A 21,066-nucleotide genomic window follows, 5' to 3' on the forward strand; every position below is an offset into this window, starting at 1 on the left:
GTTAGTAGTGGCAGTTAGTGGTGGATGTGGGGCTTTTTCTCTCTTTGCGGGATCGTGATTATTGCTCTGCAGTGTGTTCGCCAATGCCAATGCGGACCCGTTCTCTGCTTTAATGGCCAGTGGCACCGGCTGCCTCTGCTCCTTTCACGTTCCTAGCTTGGGTTGGGTTAGCTCTGGGCGCCATCTTCGGGAAAGAGAAGTAAGGAGGGGGGAGAGAGAGCGAGGGAAAAAAACCCACATCCCAAGCTGCCTTTTTGTGCCATTCACGTTTTTTTTCATGGCTCCTGCTGAATGAATCGTTCGCAGGGCACGCGGCACGCTATCGTGAGCGCGCGCCTACTAATCAGAGCTGTTTACTCCTCCGGTGTCGGACGCTCTTTTCCCGCCGCTCTGTAATTTCAGCACCACGGCGCTGTCCACAAGCTCCAGAGGTGCTGACGGGCAGACCCAGGGTTGCCAGGTCCAACAAAAATGTCCAACCCAAACTCAATCTAAAACCCGACCTTCAGAAGCTTAAACTAGCCCAACACATATATGTCTGTCACAGGTTTGCAGCAAATGGCAAAACAACTAAGAGTGTTTATAAGGGATTTATTATCAGTTTTGCTATTTATTTAATATTGTCATTAATATTAAAACGTGTTTTATTACTTCTTTTATAACTTTTACATCTGAAGAACATTTAATAGTAACATAAGTAACAAAAAAAAAAACGTTTCTGTCCTTGCCCCTCATGACCTCTCTCTTCTCTCCTCTTTAACATTTTTTTTTCATTGCCTGGTGATTTCTGGTTACATTGTGATTTCCCTCTCTTCATCTCATGCTCTCTTTTTCTCTCTCTCTTTCTCTCTCTTGCTTTCTCTCCCACTCTCCTTTTCATGCTGTCCTCCATTGCTTCATTATGTTCTCCTTGTACTCATTTTTGTAATCAGTCTTCCAAGGAAGATTGATTTTGGTGTGGACTTCTACATGTTTGTCCGCCGTGTTACGTAACATCCAAAGCAACGCCCACTTTTTACATTTTTTGAAGGCCACAGTCATTTTTAAAAGTAACTCAAAAAAACGTACCCTGCCACCCCTGAATTTTCACCACAACTGAATTTTCATACTAGCCCAATTTTGCGGGAAAACCACAAACCTGGCAACTCTGAGCAGACCTGCTCAGGCCTAAAAGGGGGTGGTGGCAGTGCATAACAATTATATACATAAAGCACAATAAAACATTATAAAGCATGCACGACTCACTGACAGCACTATAGACAACATGCTGCATTAGAAACTGTACTAATGTTCATTTAAAACAGTCTATTTTAGAGACTACACTAACACTACAGCACAGAGGCTTGCGTCATGCTTATTTATCTAAAGTGATGTATTGACACTTGATGCTCTGCAGGTTTGCAGATGTGCTATAATAATAAGTTCAGAACACTTTTCCAGCCTTTAAATAGCCCTTATCATGACCACATCCTTACTTCATAGTTTAAATGTCAGATTATACTTCACTACTGGGTGGCATCTACAAATTTGGGAAACATGCCTACAGTAGTTTACCTTAAGTTACAAGATGTGTTTTAGTCAAGACTTGTTTTTGAATCAAGCTTTAAGTAATAACAAAGCTCATTTATATACATTACCAGTCAAAAGTTAAATTTTTCAAAACTTGTGAAGAAAAACATTGGAATTATTTAGTAAACAAAAAAGTGTTAAACAAACCAGAATTTCTTGTTTTGTTTCAGCTTAAAATATTTAAGATAGATTCGATTTAAAGAAGGCAACTCTACATTAGATGACTTAAATTTCTTGCTTTCTTAATGTGTTTGAGAGAATCAAAATACTTTAAGAAATGAAGGTCAGTCAGTCCGAAAAATTATATTTTTGAATACCCTCAAGTGCAGTCCATAGACCATAAAACATTTTATGATGAAACTGGCTCTCATCAGGACATCCTAAGAAAATGAAAAGCATGAGTTCATCAGAGTTGCCAGCCCTAATTTACTCAATTTAATGTAAGAAAATATATGAACATTAAATAAGGTGTGTCTAAACTTTTGACTGGTCTTGTATATCTATCTTAAAGTCACATTGTCCTGTTTAATTCTAAAAGGTAAAGAGAGATAGTCATGAAAAGTCATATTGTAAAAATTAAGAATGTAATACAAATATTGAATACAAGTCAGAAAAAAAGAAAAAAGTGGGAAGGGGTCCTATTAAAAGTTGACTCTAATAAAGGTGATTGGAGCTGTTAAAGAAAAAGCCTGTTATCTTACTTGCATATCGAACATTGATTGAAGGATCTTGTTGTTGTCTTGGTTTTGTAAAAGTTACACTTCCATCTAAAAATTCATTAATATTATTAAAAATGTGTAATATATTACATAAACAGGTTTTGGAATATGCCATTTACATTCCATTTATGGAAGTTAAGCTGCAAAATAGGCCATTTTAAATCGGTTTTGTGATGTCACAAAAATGTAACATTTAAATTCAATATTTCAACCTATTAGTCAGCTCAACCTCACCCATTCTGTTCCCTTCTGTTATCTGTTTGCATGACAGTTTTGACAGCATGACATTGCGCTTTTAGCCAGATTCTGTTGGTCACGTTTCATCATTATCACCCACTGCTTTGTCCATTGTGGGTGATAATGCCTTCTGCTGCTGCTGTCCCACGACTTTACGCAGATCAGTGTAAATTAGAGCTGTTTTGCTTAAAATGTTTATTTAAGATTTAGGGAGGGGCTTGTATTAGACTTTGTCCTGTTCTCAAGCAAGAACAATTCTTTGCTTTTTATGCAACCATGCTTTGCTTTTGTGGACTATTGGACCTATTGTTTATCTAGTGCCACTGTACCTGCCCTGGTGTGTATAAAGCACACCTGACCCTCAGATTGTATTTATGTGTGTGTGCTGTCTGCTGTCTGTGAGCTCCAGCCAGACCCGCTGGCTGCCAAACACATTGTGATGCAGATGGCCGACATTTTTTATGCAAACTAATGATACATTTTGTGTGGCATCACTTAATTTTCATTGTGGCACGTCCAAAACGCTTTCCAGTCTATCACACCGAGGCTTTTTCCACCTTTTGTGTGAAACATGTCCTCTCTGCATGAGCTGCGCTTGACTCATCATTCTGTGACGGAGTGTTCTCTCATAGTACTGGAGTTTATCACTCTCTTTATAGTAAACGTGATTCAGAGGATAGCAGGAAATAGTAGTGATGTCTGCAAACAACATATTGTCACTGTCCCCCACAGAAAAAGACTTTCAGCCTAGCAATGATACTGACGTGTGTAAAACCCTAGCAACATCATAATACACAATGTACTTGTACAAGCACCACACACACATACACACACACACACACACACTAAATAAAATAAACACCCTATTATTGTCATTGCTGTGATGACAGTGAACCACAAACCCAATAATGTTTAGACCACTTTATTAGAAATACTAACCATGTGCTTCTACTCACTGGCCACTTTAATAAAAAACCCTACCTTGTGCTACTTCTCACTGGCCACGTTAATAGAAACACAAACCTCATGCGTCCACTCTCTGGCCACTTTATTAGAAACACATATCTTATACTTTTACTTACTGGCCACTTTATTAGAGAAACATACCTTGTGCGTCCACTCACTGACCACTTTATTAGAAACACATATCTTTTACTTTCTCTCACTGGCCACTTTATTAGAAATGCATACCCTGTGCTTGTACTCACTGGCCACTTTATTAAAAACACCTTCCACCTTATACTTCCTGTCACTGGCCAATTTATTAGAAACACATACCATGTGCTTCCACTCACTGACCACTTCATTAGAAACCCCTACCTTGGGCTTCTTCTCACTGGCCACTTTATTAGAAACACATACCTTGTGCTTCCACACTCTGGCCACTTTATTAGAGACACATACCATGTGCTTTTTTCTCTTTGGACACCTTATTAGAAACATTAACCATGTGCTTCCACACTCTGGCCACTTTATTAGAAACCCCTGTGCTTATTCTCCCTAGGCACTTTATTAGAAATATAGAGCGATTGAATATGTTTTTATTCAAGTGTTGGGTCTAATAGCTCACTTGCTAAGCTAGCCTCAAGTACAGATACACAGAGTATCAGACAGCTCAGTACAGCTGTAGAGTTTTTGACTAACTAACTGCAGTACTGGTAACAAAAACACATGTTCTGAGAGAGTAAAGTCTTAGGCTGTGACCGAAACTGCCCCTACTCCCTCATTAGTGTAGAGCTATATTGGGAAACACTATGTAGTGTTTACAATTCGGAAAAAAATGGGCAACATACTCAATAGTGCCCTAAATAGTAAATAGGGAGTCATTTTGGTCACAGCCTTAGTTATTTAGCTAGATAACATTAGCTAATTGGCTAACAGCTAGCGTAACACAACAACACAGACCATATTCCAGCTAAAAGAGGCTCTCGAATCACACACGTTTAGAAGATACAGGTTAAAATCTGCACACACAGTGGAGTGAATGATCTCAGGATTGTTGTGAGGCACTCCTTGTGTTTTTTTAGCACCCGTTTTCAGAGACCGACTCAAATTTAGTGAAAGCCCCCATCATACAACTTTCTTAAGGTCACTCTAATGAATGAGCTATTTTCAAGTCATATTTATGAAATACCCCCCTTGTTTTAATACAGCAGTATACAATTTTACCTTTATCCCACCCAACCTTAGTGTGGCTGTAATCTAATTAGGATACAGTCCAGATATTACTCACATTAAGTGACCAGGTGTAAAGGGGGTCTAACTGTCTGACTAAAGGCTTGTGGTCCTGTGTGATTTGTGTCATTGACTGATGTGTGTGTGTGTGTGTGTGTGTGCTGAGACTGAACAAAGGCTGGCAGGTTGGAGCACTGTTTGAAAAGTACTTAAACACACACAGATACACACACTGCCACCACTGCCACTCCGCATGAGCCATCCTGTCACTCTGCTGGGAGACAGTTCAGCAGTTTGATCACTGTGTGTCACACACACACACACACACACACACATACACACACATGAAACATGAGGAATAGGATTTGATTGTGTTTCTCTATTTTTATGATCCATGTAGAGCTTTCAGGTAACTGTGAATATGTTCCATTATTTGACTTACAATGTATATTTCTTATTATTATATTCAATAATTATTTTTTTATTTTATTTTTATGCCACTGCTGGTGCATTTTGTCTGTGTCCGAACACAACAAATACTATGAATCGTGAAAACGTCTTTAAATGTTGTGTATAATATTTTTACAATATTATTATACATTTTTTTCAATGGTTATTAATCTGTAAAGACAACCTGTTCCATCCAAATTCATTTAGACTCAGTTTTCTGATCTTGTCAAATAAAAGCATTGAATCTTTTTATCTGCTTGGAAGTGAAAAAGTCAGTAACAGAAAGATTTGTTCAGCAGTCAGCATCATGTCCGATCACCACAGCTGGTGTGTGTTTGTGTGTGTGAAAACGATGAGTTTGTTTTATCAAGGACATCTTGTGTCTTGATGTTAGCAGCCCTGACTTAGCGCTGTTTTAATTTCACGCCACTTGCTGGATAGAAGCAGTGGCAGTTGTGCCTATTAGAAGACAATAGATAATGAAAAAAAGAAACAAACCAACTTATTATTGCCTTAGAATAAAGTTTAAATAGATTTAGAAGATTTTATATCTACTTTGTTAGTCTTTTGTATGCAGTATGATTTATGCAGTATGTACTAAGAATTATTCAAGAACTCCTACCACTATTTGTCCACTATAGATCATTTAGTATCTACTGTGAATTATTCAGTAACTCCTTCCACCACGTACCTTCTCTGAATTATCAAGTATAAACAGTAAAGCCACTCAGCTGAAGTACAGCATTATACAGAAGTTTCTGTTTAGTTCTCCAGCCCCGGGACTGGAGTAGCATTAGCACTACCCGCTAACCACTATTTCCCCATTCAGAGGTGATAATTTTCGACCTGTACCCAGCTGCTAACCCTGGCTAACACTGTTGGAGCAGCATTAGTATTAGCTGCTAACCACGCTAGCTCTTTCGTCGTTCAGAGGGGAGTTTATCGAACTGTAGCCTGCGTGTTTACTGTGTTAAAACAAACTATGCGGGACGAACCACTATCTAATATCGCCCTGGCTTACCGAACCACTCAGGGTTCCTTAGTGTCACGCTATCGGGTGGCATTAACCTCTAACTGCTAGCGGTTAGCCACAAAAGCTAATGCTCCAGCTTTAGTGCTGGAAAAATCCGATAATCTAAGTTTACTGTAAATAAATAAAAGTGCTTTACTCACCCAAATAAACAGTTTTCAGGAGAGAAATCTGTATAGATTAACATCCAGCTCTCATTTGACTTTAAAAAAACATTTTTTTATTACAGTTTTATTTACTAAGCTTAGCTTTTCTTAATTTAGTTAGCTTCCCCATATCTTCAGTTAGAGACAGCAGCCTTGTATCTGTTGATGCACAGTTTTTGATGGCTAAGCTCTTTGTCTCAATATTTATTTATTACATTACAAATCTGATTCAGTTCAACTGAGCCAGGTGTGTTAGAGCAGCGCTAAGACTTGGAATGGGCATCACAGGCAACAACAAACTGATCTGCTGTGTTGTGGTGGTGTAGTATGAATGTGTGAGAAAGCACTTTTAGTACTTTTAGTTCAGTTTTAGACCAAATAAATACACATGAGAGAATGGGAAAAGGAAATTGTCCTGTATAATCTTGTGCAGTATCTACTATACATTATTTAGTATTGACTATGAACTGTTTAGTACTACTGTCACTAGCAACCTCTATAAATTCTATTAAAATATTTTTTTCAGTATTCATTATGAATTATTCATTTTCTGGTATGAATTATTCAGCTACTATTTGTTATTCAGCAACTGCTATGATTTTTTCAGGATCTACTATAAACTAGATGTGTCTAGTAGATTAATTATTTCGAAACCCCCAATGAATTAAATGAGGTAAATATTATGCATTGGTCTGTGTCTGTCATGAATTATTCAGTATCTGTTATAAATTATTCAGTATCTACTGTCTATTATTCAGGATCTATGATCAGTTATTTACCATCTACTATAGGTATCTTTTACAGCTACTTATTACTAGTACTAGTTATTTAGTAACTAATATGAGGTATCTACTATGAATTATTTGGGTATCTTTTATGAATAATTCAGGATTGAGTGTGAATTATTCAGTACCTTCTTCCACAACCATCGGTTATTCAGCATCCCCAATTAATTTATTAACTATTATTCAGTAAGCACTATGAATTATTCAGTATTTAATATGCATTACTATAATGCATATTGACACATATGTATCTACCAAAAATGATCTTTTAGCTACTATGAAATGTTTAGTATTCACTACCACTATGTATCTGCCATGACTTATTCAGTAACCCCAGTAACGTAAGTAACTATTGTGAGTTGTTCGGTATCTACTATCAGTTGTTCAGTAACTACTATCAATGATCCAGACAGTCTACTAACCCACTTCTGGAAGGTTTGTCTCTCAGGATGGGCAGTGATTTAGTCAGATAAGTGTCAGTCTCTCTCTTGTCTCTGCGGGACGCTTCAGCTTACTCTCACTCTGAGTGCTGCACAGTGAGGGAGCGTCTGAGGTCAGCGAGATTAAAGCCAGAACCATGAAGTGTGCACAACTTTAGCCTGACCTTCTGAACTGCAGCGAAGATGTCTTTGTGTTCTGATGGCCTACACTCAACTACAGCGTGATGCTTGAAGCTTGAAATTGTTATGTTAAAATCCATGTAGAAGTCTATCTGTTTTCATGGATGTGGCTGAAGATAGTGTTTGTTTGGGAATTCCCTCAGAACCAGATTTTAATCTCAGATCCTATTAGGCTGTTGACTAGCCTGAACTTACTGGACCTCTAAGCTATAACAGCAGAAGATCTGAGAGTCTAATGGTCTAATGAAGTGGTCAGTAAATAGATGCATAAAGAAGGTGTTTCTAATAAATTGGCCAGTGAGTTGAAGCACCGACATGGGAGTTTCTAATAAAGTGAGTAGAAAGTAACATATTCTTTGCACTAAAAAGTGCACTTAAAAAATGTTGAAAAAAAACGCTGGTGCCTGCGTGTTTACTAGGGATGCAACGGTACAGTGTGGACACGGTTTGGTTCGTATCGCGGTTCTTGGGCCACGGTTTCGGTTTGGTTTTAATATATATATAAATATTATCTAGCTCCAACATGCAGTACGTTTTTAACCCTTTCTATTTCAAATCAACAAGGTGCTCCTACTCACATTTGCAGAGCCGATATTAAATAGAAAAAAGGCACAGATGAATTAAAATCACAACATTTATTATTAAAAAAAAGAACACATTCTTATAACAGGCAATAACAGGCAACCAACTTAACCAACAAATATTGTCAGCCAGTCACATACTTTAAGAACATACCAAACTGATATCACACTGTGCTTTATCTGCTGACTGTGTTTTTACCTTGTACATCATACTCAATGCTGAAGACAAAATAGTCCCAAACAGGGGATTTATTAGCTGATGGCGCCTCTTTAAATGCACTTTTCTCCGTTTCGCGTTCACTGGACATGATCATGCAGCTGAGAAAGTTTTGTTTAATTTTTTGTTCAATCTTCAGCGTCTGCTTTCAGAGCGCTCCTGGGAAATTCGGAAAAAAATCTGATTGGTTGTTGGATGGTTGTGGAGAGACACGCTGAGAGAAGTATATAAAAAAAGTCTCCCCGGGTCCTAAGCAGTCCTGACTATTGCCCAGTACAGAGAATAACCACAAAAAAAACAAGTTTTGTCACCAGCGAGCCAGAGCCAGAACCAGACAGAGACAGCTGACTAAACTCAAACTTTTTCTTTTCTTAACAGGGAATTAGCAAGCTCAAATCCTTACAAGTGTTGCATAATGCGCCTTGTAGTCTGGTGCACCTTATAGTGCAAAAAATATGATATAAGGATGGGCTTTCTAATAAAGTGGCCAGTAAGTAGAGGTAGAAGGTAAAAATGGTATCTGATAAAGTGGCCAGTGACAATCAGCACCAGTGAAGGGGGTTTCTGATAAAAAGACCAGTGAGTTAAAGCACAAATATGGGGATTCCTTATAAAAGTGTACGTACAAGATAGAGGGTTTCTAATAAAGTGACCAGTGTGTGAAAGTTCAATGATGGGATTTCTGATAAAGTGGACATTGAGTGAAAGCACAAGCTAGGGGTTTCTAATAAAGTGGCCACTAATTGGAAGTACAAGATAAAGAAGGGTGTCTAATAACGTGACCAGTGAGTATCAGCACCAGTGTAGGGCGTTTCTGATAAAGTGGCTGGTGAATGGAACAGAAGCTCTGGGTTTCTAATAAAGTGACCAGTAAGTGGAAGCACAAATATGGAGTTTCTAATTAAGTAGTAGATATGACATTGTAAAGGTTTTATTATGACTTAATTATTATTATTTACCCAGATTGTTGTGTTGATAATACTATACTTTTTCTGTTCAGTTTGCTACTTTGGTAATCTGCTTTTGAATGTTACTAGATTATTTGATAGTAGATGCAGGCAGTGTTTTGTGTAGTATCTGTAGTACGAGTGGCCCAGAATAGCTCAGCTTGTCTGCTCTTTGGTCTCTGTTGTATTTAGAGTGTGTTATTTAAAGTAGACCCTGCTGATTGGCTGGTGATGGACAGTAATCCCATTATAGAAAGGCAGTGTAGTCTGTTCGCTTGGGTACTAGTGCTCTCTCAACATGTATTAGCACAGTACTTCCGGTTTAAAAAGTTAATACTGCTTAAATATGTTTTAAGTTACATTTTAGAAGCATGTATAGATATTTTCTAGACAGAATTTTTTTCCTGTATTTCAAAAACACAACATTTTAATTGTGTAGAAAATTATGCATACATGTAAATATACTGCATTCAATGCATTGCTGTTTTATAGTTTGTAGCTGGCAATTAACCATTATTATTCTGATCAAATGTCCCAACAAGATGCCCCTCTAATACCATCAATCAGTAAACAGCTCCAGGCGGCTGTCCTGCTCAGTTTAAATAGCCTGAGAAAGTTGTGTAACAGGATTAGTACAAGCTGTAACGTCTACCTGGACGGGTACTGTTACAGACTCCCTGGAGATCTCCATGCCCTGAGAAATTCAGCTTTGATTTTTTATATGTAATTACATGATCACTAACAGCATCACTATCAGTTCTATTTATAAGATTAGTTCAATGCAACTTCAGTTTTGCAGCAAATACACCAAATGAAATTATTCAGCTGAAAATGGGGCTCAATCAATCACAATCAAAAGAGAAGTAATGTATTTTACATCAGCCTTAAAGAGACACTAATAATGATAACCAGGTATGATAATGAGAGGCAGGGAAATTGTGTAAATGACTTTGAAAAAAAAAAAACAATATGCCAAAAAAGATTACAGACCAATAAGTATATATGTATGTGAATAAGTACATTTTTTCAGGTTCAAATCCCGGTCATGCTGCTTGCCTTCAGCTGCCGGAGTCCTGAGAAAGCACAATTTTCTTTGCTCTCTCTGGGTGGGTAGATGGCATTCTCTCCCTACATCATTCCAAAGGGTGATGTCGCTCAGCATGAGGCGTCTGTGAGCTGATCTACTGGAACCGAGTCGCTGTGCTTTCCTCCGAGTGCGCTGTGATGCTACTTAGCAACGCTGCATCAGCATCAGCAGTTTGAAAGGAGGTGGTGAATGACTTCACATGTATCAGAGGAGGCATGTGCTAGTCTTCACCCTCTTTGTGTAATGGTATCACTAGTGATGGGGGATATACAGCTGAGTAGCAAAAAATGGGAGAAAAGAAAGAAATAAATAAATTAGAGATTTAGAATTCTCTATATGTCTCTCACAATTTAACTCAAACACTTTCTAGCACCATATTTAGTGCAAAAGACAGAAAAAGAAATCCGTTCCACACCCTTTAATTTTATTTTGTACAATTTGTCTTTTTTCCTCATTTTATTATTTTTTGTATGTTTGTTTAAATTGCACATTATTATTATAATTTTATAATTAATATTATTATTATTTGTTCATTATATTTATGTTGCATTTTGATTTTGTCCATCATTTGCTTTTTTCCCCCACACGCTGAGCTTTATAAAAATATTTTTCTAGGGAATCTCCAAATGAAGAGCCAAAGCCCCAGCCAGCTCAGTAAGTACAAGAAACTCAATTTCCCAGAATGCTTAGGGCTTGGTCACTTCCTTCTGAACCCTTCAGTCCCAGTTCTAACACACATCTCTTAGTATGACATCCTGAATATGCTTCAGTAGGTTTACCTGTAGTGGCTTTGACTCTCCTGCTTTCAGATTGTGCTTCTGTCCCTGCTGTGCTTGTTCTCTCCTCTGCTCTAGCTGCTGTTTCACTCTGCTTTGGACGCTAGTGCTCCTTGTAGTTGTGACCACTGTGTCCCAGGTTTTCCCTGTATCATCCTCCAGAAGTGTACCTGTGAGGCAGTGTTTGAATAGGGGGGGTGGGGATTGTGGTCAAACCCATGAAGTTGATTAAACAAGACATGTTTGGTGTTTGATTATGTAGTTTTACACTGAAACTGTGAGGACAATACTGGAAGCTTATGATAAGTGCATTCCAAATTTATCTGTGGAGTTAAAGTTGTTAAAGGGCTAAACGGCTGTTCAGGTGCAGTTTAACCTGATTTATTACCCAGTGTCTCTAAAACTGTTCCATGGTAAATTGCAGTGAAATGTGATCGCAACACAGGATCTACTTTTTTTCAATTACTTTTTTGTTCCCACCTCAGGCAGCTCTGACCAATAAATGAAGACAGTGTAATCACATGGATTGTTGTGGTGCATTTTGTTGCACTTTAGGTTTTCCTTGTGTAAAAAAAAACAAACCAAGGATCAGAAAAAACAACTACAGGTGTGGCAAAACCCCAATACTGGATAAACAGAGTACATTATTAATATCATGATTTCTTGGATTCTTGACGTCTGGGGAAAACTAGTAAAAATTCCTGTAATTTTCAATATCTACAGATCTGGAAAAAAGTGGTAAAAAAAACACTTAAAATGATGCTTTTCTATTAATTTTACCAAATTAACAACCTCTGGAATATAATTAAGAGGAAGATGGATTATCACAAGCCATCAAACCAAGTTGACCTGCTTGAACCCGGAGTGGCATAAATTTATCCAAAAGCAGTGTGTAAGACTGGTGGAGGAGATCATGCCAAGATGCATGAAACCTTTGATTAAAAACCATGGTTATTCCTTTAAATATTGATTTCTGAACTCTTTGAATATAACTGAACTTTATGAATATAAACTTGTTTTCTTTGCATTATTTGAGGTCTGAAAGCTCTGCAGCTATTTCCCATTTTCTGCAAGTAAATGTTCTAAACGACAATATTTTTATTTGGAATTTGGGAGAAATGTTCTCTTCATTTAAACATATACCTATAAACAGCAAAATCAGAGAAACTGATTCAGAAAAACTCAAGTGGTCTCTTTTTTTCAGAGCTGTATATTGTAAAACAAAAAAAAAATCATTGTCATGCAGTCCTGCTTCATCTGAATGTAATCTCACTGGTAATACATATAGTGACAAATCTAGAATAGAATAGAAAAAACTATTTTGCTCTATTTTGTGGTTATAACCAGTTACTGTAAAGGAGCCTCTAGGCATTCAACGCCTCAAACATCTAGAGCAAGTCACTTTATATCAAGACACCGTGAATAACTATTTACTGTTTAATTAAATAAGAAAATCATTGAAATAGCATGATACTAATTGGTGAAAATAAGCATTCACTATTTACTTTATTCCAGTGTATCGCTAAAGCGATTATCTTCAGACACCAAACATATCTTTCTTGCTGGCTGACTAGATTTTGGTTATAGGAGAGATTAATTTTGGTATCTAATAACCTGATAAACAACATAATTAATTTATTAGTTGTAGAAGCCCAAGATAACTTTAGGACTCTTTAGGAGGCTGATGTTGTGAGCCACCTTAGCAAAAACTAGAAAGTGCAGTAATGAGGCCTGGTTCTCTATTTCTGATGCTGCTGTGCTTATCTGAACAGGTGGAATCCTTTAATTGGCCTCAGTGAACTGGTTAGTAATGCTCTACAGCCTCAGGCAAAGTCCCCCACTGGCGAGGACCCCAAGTCGTAAGTACAGCGGATAGGGTCTTTACTGTAAAAACCCACTGTAGATGTAGTTGCCCACTCTAGATGTACCCCTCCCAAAATATGGGTAAGGTCTAAACGGACCGGCCAGGAGTAGTGTCTCTGAATTAATCATATGTTCAGTATCCTGGGGTCAGTGATTAGTCATGTTAATTTAATTCAAATAATTAATATCTGTTTTAACCACTCATTAAGATGCACAATCTGCTTCCTTTTGAGCATTTTAAAAGATTATTACACCTCACAGTTAATTTTCTACCTCAGAAATGTGAAGCCTGTCTATATTGTGTTGGTGTGGCTGCAGGTCAGCAGCTAAAGCTGATTCCACAAACAACTAAAGGTAGGTGCTTCTGCTTGTCTGTGATTAAACTTGCAGCTGCACCGGCCCTGTGTGGACAGCAGGTTGTCACACATGGCACAGCTAACTGAAAGGGCTGTATTTTGCATTTCAACACTAGGGGGTGCTCCAGCATTTTTAGAACCCCCCCTAACTATGGCCTGAACACTGCATGTACAGGAAACACTCCTCCATTCAGGCTCCCTTCCTCCGTTCAGAAGTTCCTCACCCAGTGATTTCAGCTTGAATGATGACCCTGAGATTGCGCCCTAACGTCCTGTGGGACGGCTCAGACGTGGACGCTTTCGATTTCTGCCACTCCGGGCTGAATATTAACGATCCTCGGTGCGTGTTGCGTCTCGCGAAGTCACATATTTCACTGCATGTGACTTAAAAGCAGTGAACAAAAAGCCAGGCGGATCAATGCAGATGTGATGAGTGAGCACTCCTCTGAGATGCATATTGATTGGGGGCCTCTGCGTGAGGCTGGAGTTTACATAGTAAATGCTAATGGCTAACGGCAGGGCCGCCGCTGCTCTATTACGAGCTTAATTAGTGATGTTAGGCGTAAACCTGTGATACTTAAAGGGATGGTTGAGCCAAAAATCAAATGTACATTTTACAGTGGAACTGCGAGGCTAATGTACGCTATAGCTGACCAAATGTTTGTGAGTAATCTTTGTAGGAAATGTGTTCCGCTATTTAAAGTTATATGTGTAATTAAGATAAACAATATTATTGTCATTTTAAGACATTAATTTCATGCGACAAATATAATGATGCCTTTACTTCATGCCCTACTTTTCCTAGAAGTACAACATTTGTCAATGCTGTATTAAACTGATTGAAATATTAGATATTGCACCTTTAAAGCTCCACTAGGTAGGATTGAGATTTTGTGCTCGCGGGCTCCCCCTACAGTTGTAGAGTGTAATAAATGTTTCAGGCGGATTTGTTTCTCTTTCTCGTTTTCTGGCTTTCACAGACATATTTTTCCAGCTTTTGCCAGAGTGTCTGTATGTTAGTTTGAACCAGAAGAATTAATTAGTAGTCCTTGTAGAACTGTTAGAACTAAAGGTCGGAAAGCAGGTCGCAGTTCTCGCGAGTGTTGGTCGCGGCCGCCTCTGAAAACTTACTCAGAGGAGCTCCGGCACAGACACGAGAACACCGCTATTCCTCCTATTACACCTCAATGGAGTGCTGCAGTGAGTTTCAAGCTGTAATTTTTTTATTTTTTAAAAAAGTTCAATAATCAAGAAAATCCTACCTAGTGCTGCTTTAACAAAAGACATTAGAAAATGTGTGAAATTCACAGCTGATTATAACCGTTACTTTCTTCAAATATCAAATAAAAAGAATCTAAATCAAATTTATTTTATTTTGCTGTCTGTTCCTTGCTAGCAAAGACACTCGTAATGCATTCTAGTATACACTGGCATGCCAAAAGTCATTGGACAGTTTGATAACTAGTTTCATGTCCCATGACCTTTGCCATGACATTTGTTTGTGTTGTTTTTTTTTCTTTACTTTTCAAACTGTTATATAACTTAAACAGAAAATTAGAGATGATGTGTTTATGCTAATAACACATAATGAACCCTGTCTAATGTCTAATTGCTTACTGTACTCATGAATTATTCTACTCATTCTATTCATGATTATTATCTTCTATTCAGTCTTATTCTTTATATGAATATTTGTAGTTTCATATTAACGTAAATTAACATGTCCATCTATATTTTTTTCAGAACAGAGCTGAGTGTATGTGTGTGAGTGCAGTGTGTGATGTGTTGCTTGTTCCTGTGTGCAGGAAGCTGCACCAGCAGTTTGAGATGTATAAGGACCAGGTGAAGAAGATCGGGGAGGAGACTCAGAAGACTCAGGATCAGAAGAGCGACTCCCCCACCTGCGGAATCTGCCACAAAACCAAGTTTGCCGACGGCTGCGGCCATGTTTGTTCTTATTGCCAAACCAAGTTCTGTGCGCGCTGCGGAGGACGCGTCTCTCTGAGATCCAACAAGGTATGCTAACTGTGTGTGTGTGTGTGTGTGTGTGTGCGCGCGTGGGTGCGTGTGTGTGTGCATGGGTGCGTGTGTGTGTGTGTGTGTGTGTGTGTGTGTGTGTGTGTGTGAAATAAACAATTAGATACACAAAATTCCTAATAAAGTTCAAAGTAGGGGTTTGTAATAAAGTGACCAGTCAGAAAAAAAAAACACGGTAGGTGTTTCTAATAAAGTGGCCAGTCAGAAGAAATACAAAGTAGGTGTTTCTAATAAAGTGGCCAGTCAGAGGAAGTTCAAAAGTAGTGTTTTGTAATAAAGTGGCCAGTCAGAAAAAAACACAGTAGGTGTTTCTAATAAAGTGGCCAGTCAGAAGAAATACAAAGTAGGTGTTTCTAATAAAGTGGCCAATCAGAAGAAATACAAAGTAGATGTTTCTAATAAAGTGGCCAGTCAGTGGAAGTACAAAGTAGTGGTTTCTAATAAAGTGGCCAGTCAGAAGAAATACAAAGTTGGGGTTTCCAATAAAGTGGCCAGTCAGAGGAAGTACAAATTAGGTGTTTCTAATAAAGTGGCCAATCAGAAAAAATACACAGTAGGTGTTTCTAATAAAGTGGCCAATCAGAACAAGGAACAAAGAAGACGTTTCTAATAAAGTGGCCAGTCGGAAGAAATACAAAGTAGAAGTTTCCAATAAAGTGGCCAGTCAGAGGAAGTACAAAGTAGGCGTTTCTAATAAAGTCAGAGGAAATACAAAGATGTTGTTTCTGATAAAGTGGCCAGTCAGAAGAAGTACAGAAGTAGGTGGCCAGTGAGTGAAAGCACAAGTAGAAGCACACGGTTGGTGTTTCTAATAATGTGACCAGTAGTAAGTGGCTGTACAATGTAGGTGTTTCTAATAAACATATTAAACACAGGTTTCTAGTTTGATGTTCAGGGAATAAACACATTCATATTAAGATACAGTTTAAAATTTCAAACTTTTGTGTCTATAAAAAGTAAAAAGTTGTGTTCCTAGGGGGTCCACTAGGGGGCAGCACACGTCTGTACAGGTTGCTACAGAACTCGAATAGCGCTCTTTCTCTCGCTCTGTCTCTCTCTGTCTCTCTCTATCTCTATCTCTCCTTCATTAATCAAAGCTTAGGTTCTAATGTGATGGTTTTAAAATCAAGCACAATATACAGAAGTTATTTATACTGTACTTACTGATTTTCTCACTTGATGTTGGCCATCAAAATGCATTTCTGAAATCAAAGCCCTCATATTAAAGTTGAATATAACTGAAGCTGTATGTTACTGTAGGTGTGTCTCCTCGCACTGGTAGACTCTTCATGTTACGGGGTTGCTGGGGTTGGGGTTATATACTGTACAGATAAATATTGTATGATTTCTTAAACCATTGCGTTGGCTTTCCTGTTAGATGCTCTCTGTCGGATGTTTGCTCGTCTGGTCCGTCTCTCTAATCGCACAGATTTCAGATTTATGCTAATTTGCTCTCCCAGCCGTGTCCTCTTCCCAGCTGATGTGGAAAATAGCATTACTGTTGGTCAATTGTTAATCAGCGACTAATCTGCTATTCACAGCTCCTGAATATTGCAGTGTGTGCATAATGCATAATGTTTAACAGGAATTCAAGAGGGGATGGGCCGAGCACGCTACAGTTACCACAGTTACCATACACCCTTATACAGCACGGGGATGAAGTACTTGGAGGGTGCGCTGTTTTAGTTGTGTATTTCAGTTGTGCTGACGATTAACTTTAATCTTTATGAAGAAGTTAAAGGATACTTGTGTTGTTTTGTTGTTGTTTGTTCTTCTGCTGACATTTGGCAATTACATAATGACATAATGTGACACATTTTCTCTTTTAAAGCAACACCTTTACACCTTAATATCAGCTTATCTTCAGTGATAATTCTATATATCTCAGCTTGAAAAGGAATGCATATGCATGAGACGTGTTCTTTAGAGGTGGCTTTAAGCATGAATTTTTACTTCCAAGAGCAAGAAATTACAATTCTTACATAATGCTGCCTTAAATCCCGTTAATTCAAAGTGACATTTTTGTCAGTGTACAGCAGTTTAGCTTTGCTCATTTTCACTAAAATTGTGAGGAGAATTTTTTGCCTTTTTTGTTAAAACAAAAAAATAATAAAAAAATAAAATAAAACACTTGGGTGAATACCAAATACTGAATACACAGGATTTCAGTGACAAAAAACAATGCAGGCTTTGGGTTATTTAACACTTAAAAATGCTTCAACACAGTCGACACTACATGTATGGTAGCATGCAGTGTTTGGTCACACCATGGTGTAATTTATCTGTAGTTTTACCCCTTTAATTTTATTTAATTTTATTTTTGTACTATTAAACTATTTAAACTATGCATGTCTGGATTAGGTTATTTTATCCCTGCTTTGTTTTGAATCTGTTAATGTGAGTACAAGCTGATAACGGCCAAATCTTTGTGTTTATATAAGGAATAGAACAACATAATTTACACACGATGTGCTACTGATTAATACTGAAATAAAATTACCTTATTTTTGGTAACATTTTCTAAAATAAGACATTCTGGATTGGTTTATTTCATGTATTTTTGCACTAAAAGGCGTACTTAAAATCCATTCATTTTGCCGAAAATCGTCATTTATAACCATTATAATTCAGTGTGCCTCATGTATAACATTTTCCAGTCAGGTATTAAGAAGAACTAAAGCCACTCCACTGAAGTACAGAATTTTATATCAGTTTCAGTTTAGCTCTTCAGCACCAAGGCTGGACAATTATTAGTATTAGCCGCTAACTGTGCTGAACGGTAGCTCTTTTGACAGTCAGAGGTGAGTATATCAGTTTGTAGCTTACTGCTAACCCCGGCTAGCACTGCTGGAGTAGCATTCAGCGCTAACTGCGCTAGCTCCAAATATCGCCCTGGCTTACTGGAACACTCAGAGTTCCTCAGTGTAGTGCTGCCGGATGGCATCTATGTCTCGCTAGCGGTTAGCTGCTAATGCTAATGCTGCTGCATGCAGCCTACGCAGCTTCAGTGGAAATATGGAAATCTAAGCTTACTGTAAATTAAAGGAAGCTCTTTGTTCACCCAAATAAACAAGTTTCAGGAGAGAAGTGTGTGTAGATTAACATCCAGTACTCATTTGACTATAAAAGAGGTTTAGTTGTGATTTTTTAAAATGACTATTTTTATGACTATTTATTAGGATGTTTTATATTTAATATCTGTCTCTTCTTTTGACTGATACCTGTTATATTATATTCACCTAATTTTAAAGTGAGGTGAATGTGCTATGATTTGGTATTGTACAGCATGTGTGTATAATTAGCATTAGCATTAGCTCAGAACAAATAATGTTAAAAGTTTCCTATAGTTAAACTGTATATAGTTTCACAATGCAGACTTTAACTAAAATTTTTATTTATTTTCTGAAAACTCTCCTCAGTGCTTCTGACTGGGCAGTAATGTCAGCTAATTGCTCCTTAAGGACATCTGATGGCACTCTGAACTCTGAGGTTAAACACAGACTCAGAACTGGATTGGGATTAAAATAGCCTATTCCTGATTCATTAAAAATATGTCTAGGTCATCCCCGATCTCAAGTCATAAGGATGGACCGGGACATTACTTCATTACCTTACTTCAAACACATTCAAATCAGCTGCTAAACACCAGCGAGTGTCTTCTTTTTTGGCTGTCAGTGCAGATTTAGCTTGAAAGAGTGCATTTCAGCCTGAGATGAACCGGATGGCTGTTCCCCCGTGGCTGTGTGTGTGTGTGTAGAGGCTTGGTGTTGGAGTGTCAGTGACACCGGGCCGGTGTGTTTAGTGTCGTGGGGACGGCTCTGTGGGTCAGATCGGGTTGCCCCCTGCAGTGCTGGATGACCAGATTCTTTTACAGTCCAGGCTCGATGACGTCATGGAGCTATTGCCCTTTACCACAGACACACACACAAACACACACACAACTGGCTGGACAAGACGAAAGCAGATGACACTTTTGCAGACCTGTTCTGTGTTTACATTCATTCATTAGGGTAATATAGGACTGATATAGAGTATAAGTGTTGTGTGAAAGTTCTATACGGTCAAGTTTACCCTTTATAGATCTTTAGACTTGTTCAGATGTTCATTCCTCACTCCTGTGACCATAACCATACTTGTTAAGGGTACTAACATTGAACAGAAGCTTGTAACCACAAGTTATTATTTTTGAATCATTTTAAACAATGTGCACTGAATTAGAGCAAATGTGTAAAAAAAAAAAAAAAAAAAAAAAAAACGCAGTCAAAACACTGGAGACAGTTGTCTGCCCTGCCACCTTTTCTCCAGACACAAAGCTCACACGGGTTGCCAGGTCGAGGACACTGAACCCAAAAGGTGCAAGACCAGTTCAAGGACTTTTGTAATGCCAAAAATTTCACATTCAAATTAGGGGTGGGCGATATGGCCCTAAAATAATATCACAATATTTTATAATATTTTCGTGATAATCATACTTAGGCTATATGACAAAACCTTGAATTGAAAAACTAATTTCAATAATACACTACTGCAATAAAAAAATCTAACTTAAATGCTATTATTGCATACAATATGATATGGCACACCCCTAACTGTAATATTAAAAAAATACAAGATTCTTTTTTTTTATATTTATATATAGATTTGTAACAGAAGTCCATAATCCAGAATGTCATGATGCATATATTGCACTTCAAATATCTCTATATATCCAGGATTAAAGTAAAGTAAATGATACTGGACAGATATAATCTGTCTCTAGTACATGTATAATGGGAAATTAGAAGAGTGTGAATTTTTCTTTTGATAAAAACAGCAAAATAGTGTACGATACAATATGACGCATCCTTATTTCAAAGCATCCGAACAATCCGAGTCAATTCAGAATCTAACTTTTAGATTTTGTTATATTTTTCTGTCACATTTTGTGCTGCAGAGGTACTAATCAGTTGACTGATCACTGTGACTGATAGCATTTCACATTAGCATGTTGTAGCGTGACCGCGTTAGCCTTGACTAGTCTGGATCACTTTATCTACCTCAAACACTCACTGCCTTGATAACCCAGCTGCATGCGGGGCACTGAGAATGAATGCAGCACTTGAACGCAGCACTAACTAGTGATTAGCTCAGGTTAGCTAACATTAGCTGAACCTCAGAGTTTACCTTCTTTAGGAAACAATATGCCACCTCAGCATCAGTCTTGTAGTCCTTCTGGGCTCCATAAACTGTCTCTAAAAATGAAATGCATTGCAGTATTTGCTCACATTTTACTTCATCTGTAGTCTTTTTTTAAGACAGATGCCAAGACTGTAACACACTGTGTTTGCCTGTTATTGGGTTCCATACCTGGCAAACCAGGGTGTGAAAATAGCACTGGGTCACTGGGGAATAGGCAGTGGGAATAATCAGAGACTAAAACACACAACGACTCCACAACGGACAATTCAATAATGACAAATACTGATTGTTTT

General features: G+C 37.9%; 1 protein-coding gene and 1 long non-coding RNA gene across 5 annotated transcripts in view; one reads left to right on the forward strand and one right to left on the reverse strand.

Annotated features, from left to right (window-relative positions):
• Positions 1-21,066, forward strand: part of rims2b (regulating synaptic membrane exocytosis 2b) — a 208,186-nt gene that overhangs the window by 7,537 nt on the left and 179,583 nt on the right. For 2 of the 4 annotated variants that reach the window (XM_049476387.1, XM_049476389.1), the window contains exons 3-5: positions 11,179-11,217; positions 13,112-13,198; positions 15,364-15,574. In XM_049476387.1, coding sequence (XP_049332344.1) covers positions 11,179-11,217; positions 13,112-13,198; positions 15,364-15,574 — 337 coding nt within the window. The remainder of the gene's footprint in view (positions 1-11,178; positions 11,218-13,111; positions 13,199-15,363; positions 15,575-21,066) is intronic. The other 2 variants (XM_049476388.1, XM_049476390.1) reach the window with 2 other exon arrangements.
• Positions 7,862-17,037, reverse strand: LOC125799512 (uncharacterized). Its single transcript, XR_007438485.1, has 3 exons — positions 16,760-17,037; positions 11,343-11,509; positions 7,862-10,836 (listed from the first exon to the last, which is right to left on the reverse strand). It is a non-coding gene; the product is annotated as an uncharacterized LOC125799512 (long non-coding RNA).

The sequence above is a fragment of the Astyanax mexicanus genome, chromosome 3 (assembly GCF_023375975.1).
Source record: "Astyanax mexicanus isolate ESR-SI-001 chromosome 3, AstMex3_surface, whole genome shotgun sequence".
Classification (NCBI taxonomy): Eukaryota; Metazoa; Chordata; class Actinopteri; order Characiformes; family Acestrorhamphidae; genus Astyanax; species Astyanax mexicanus.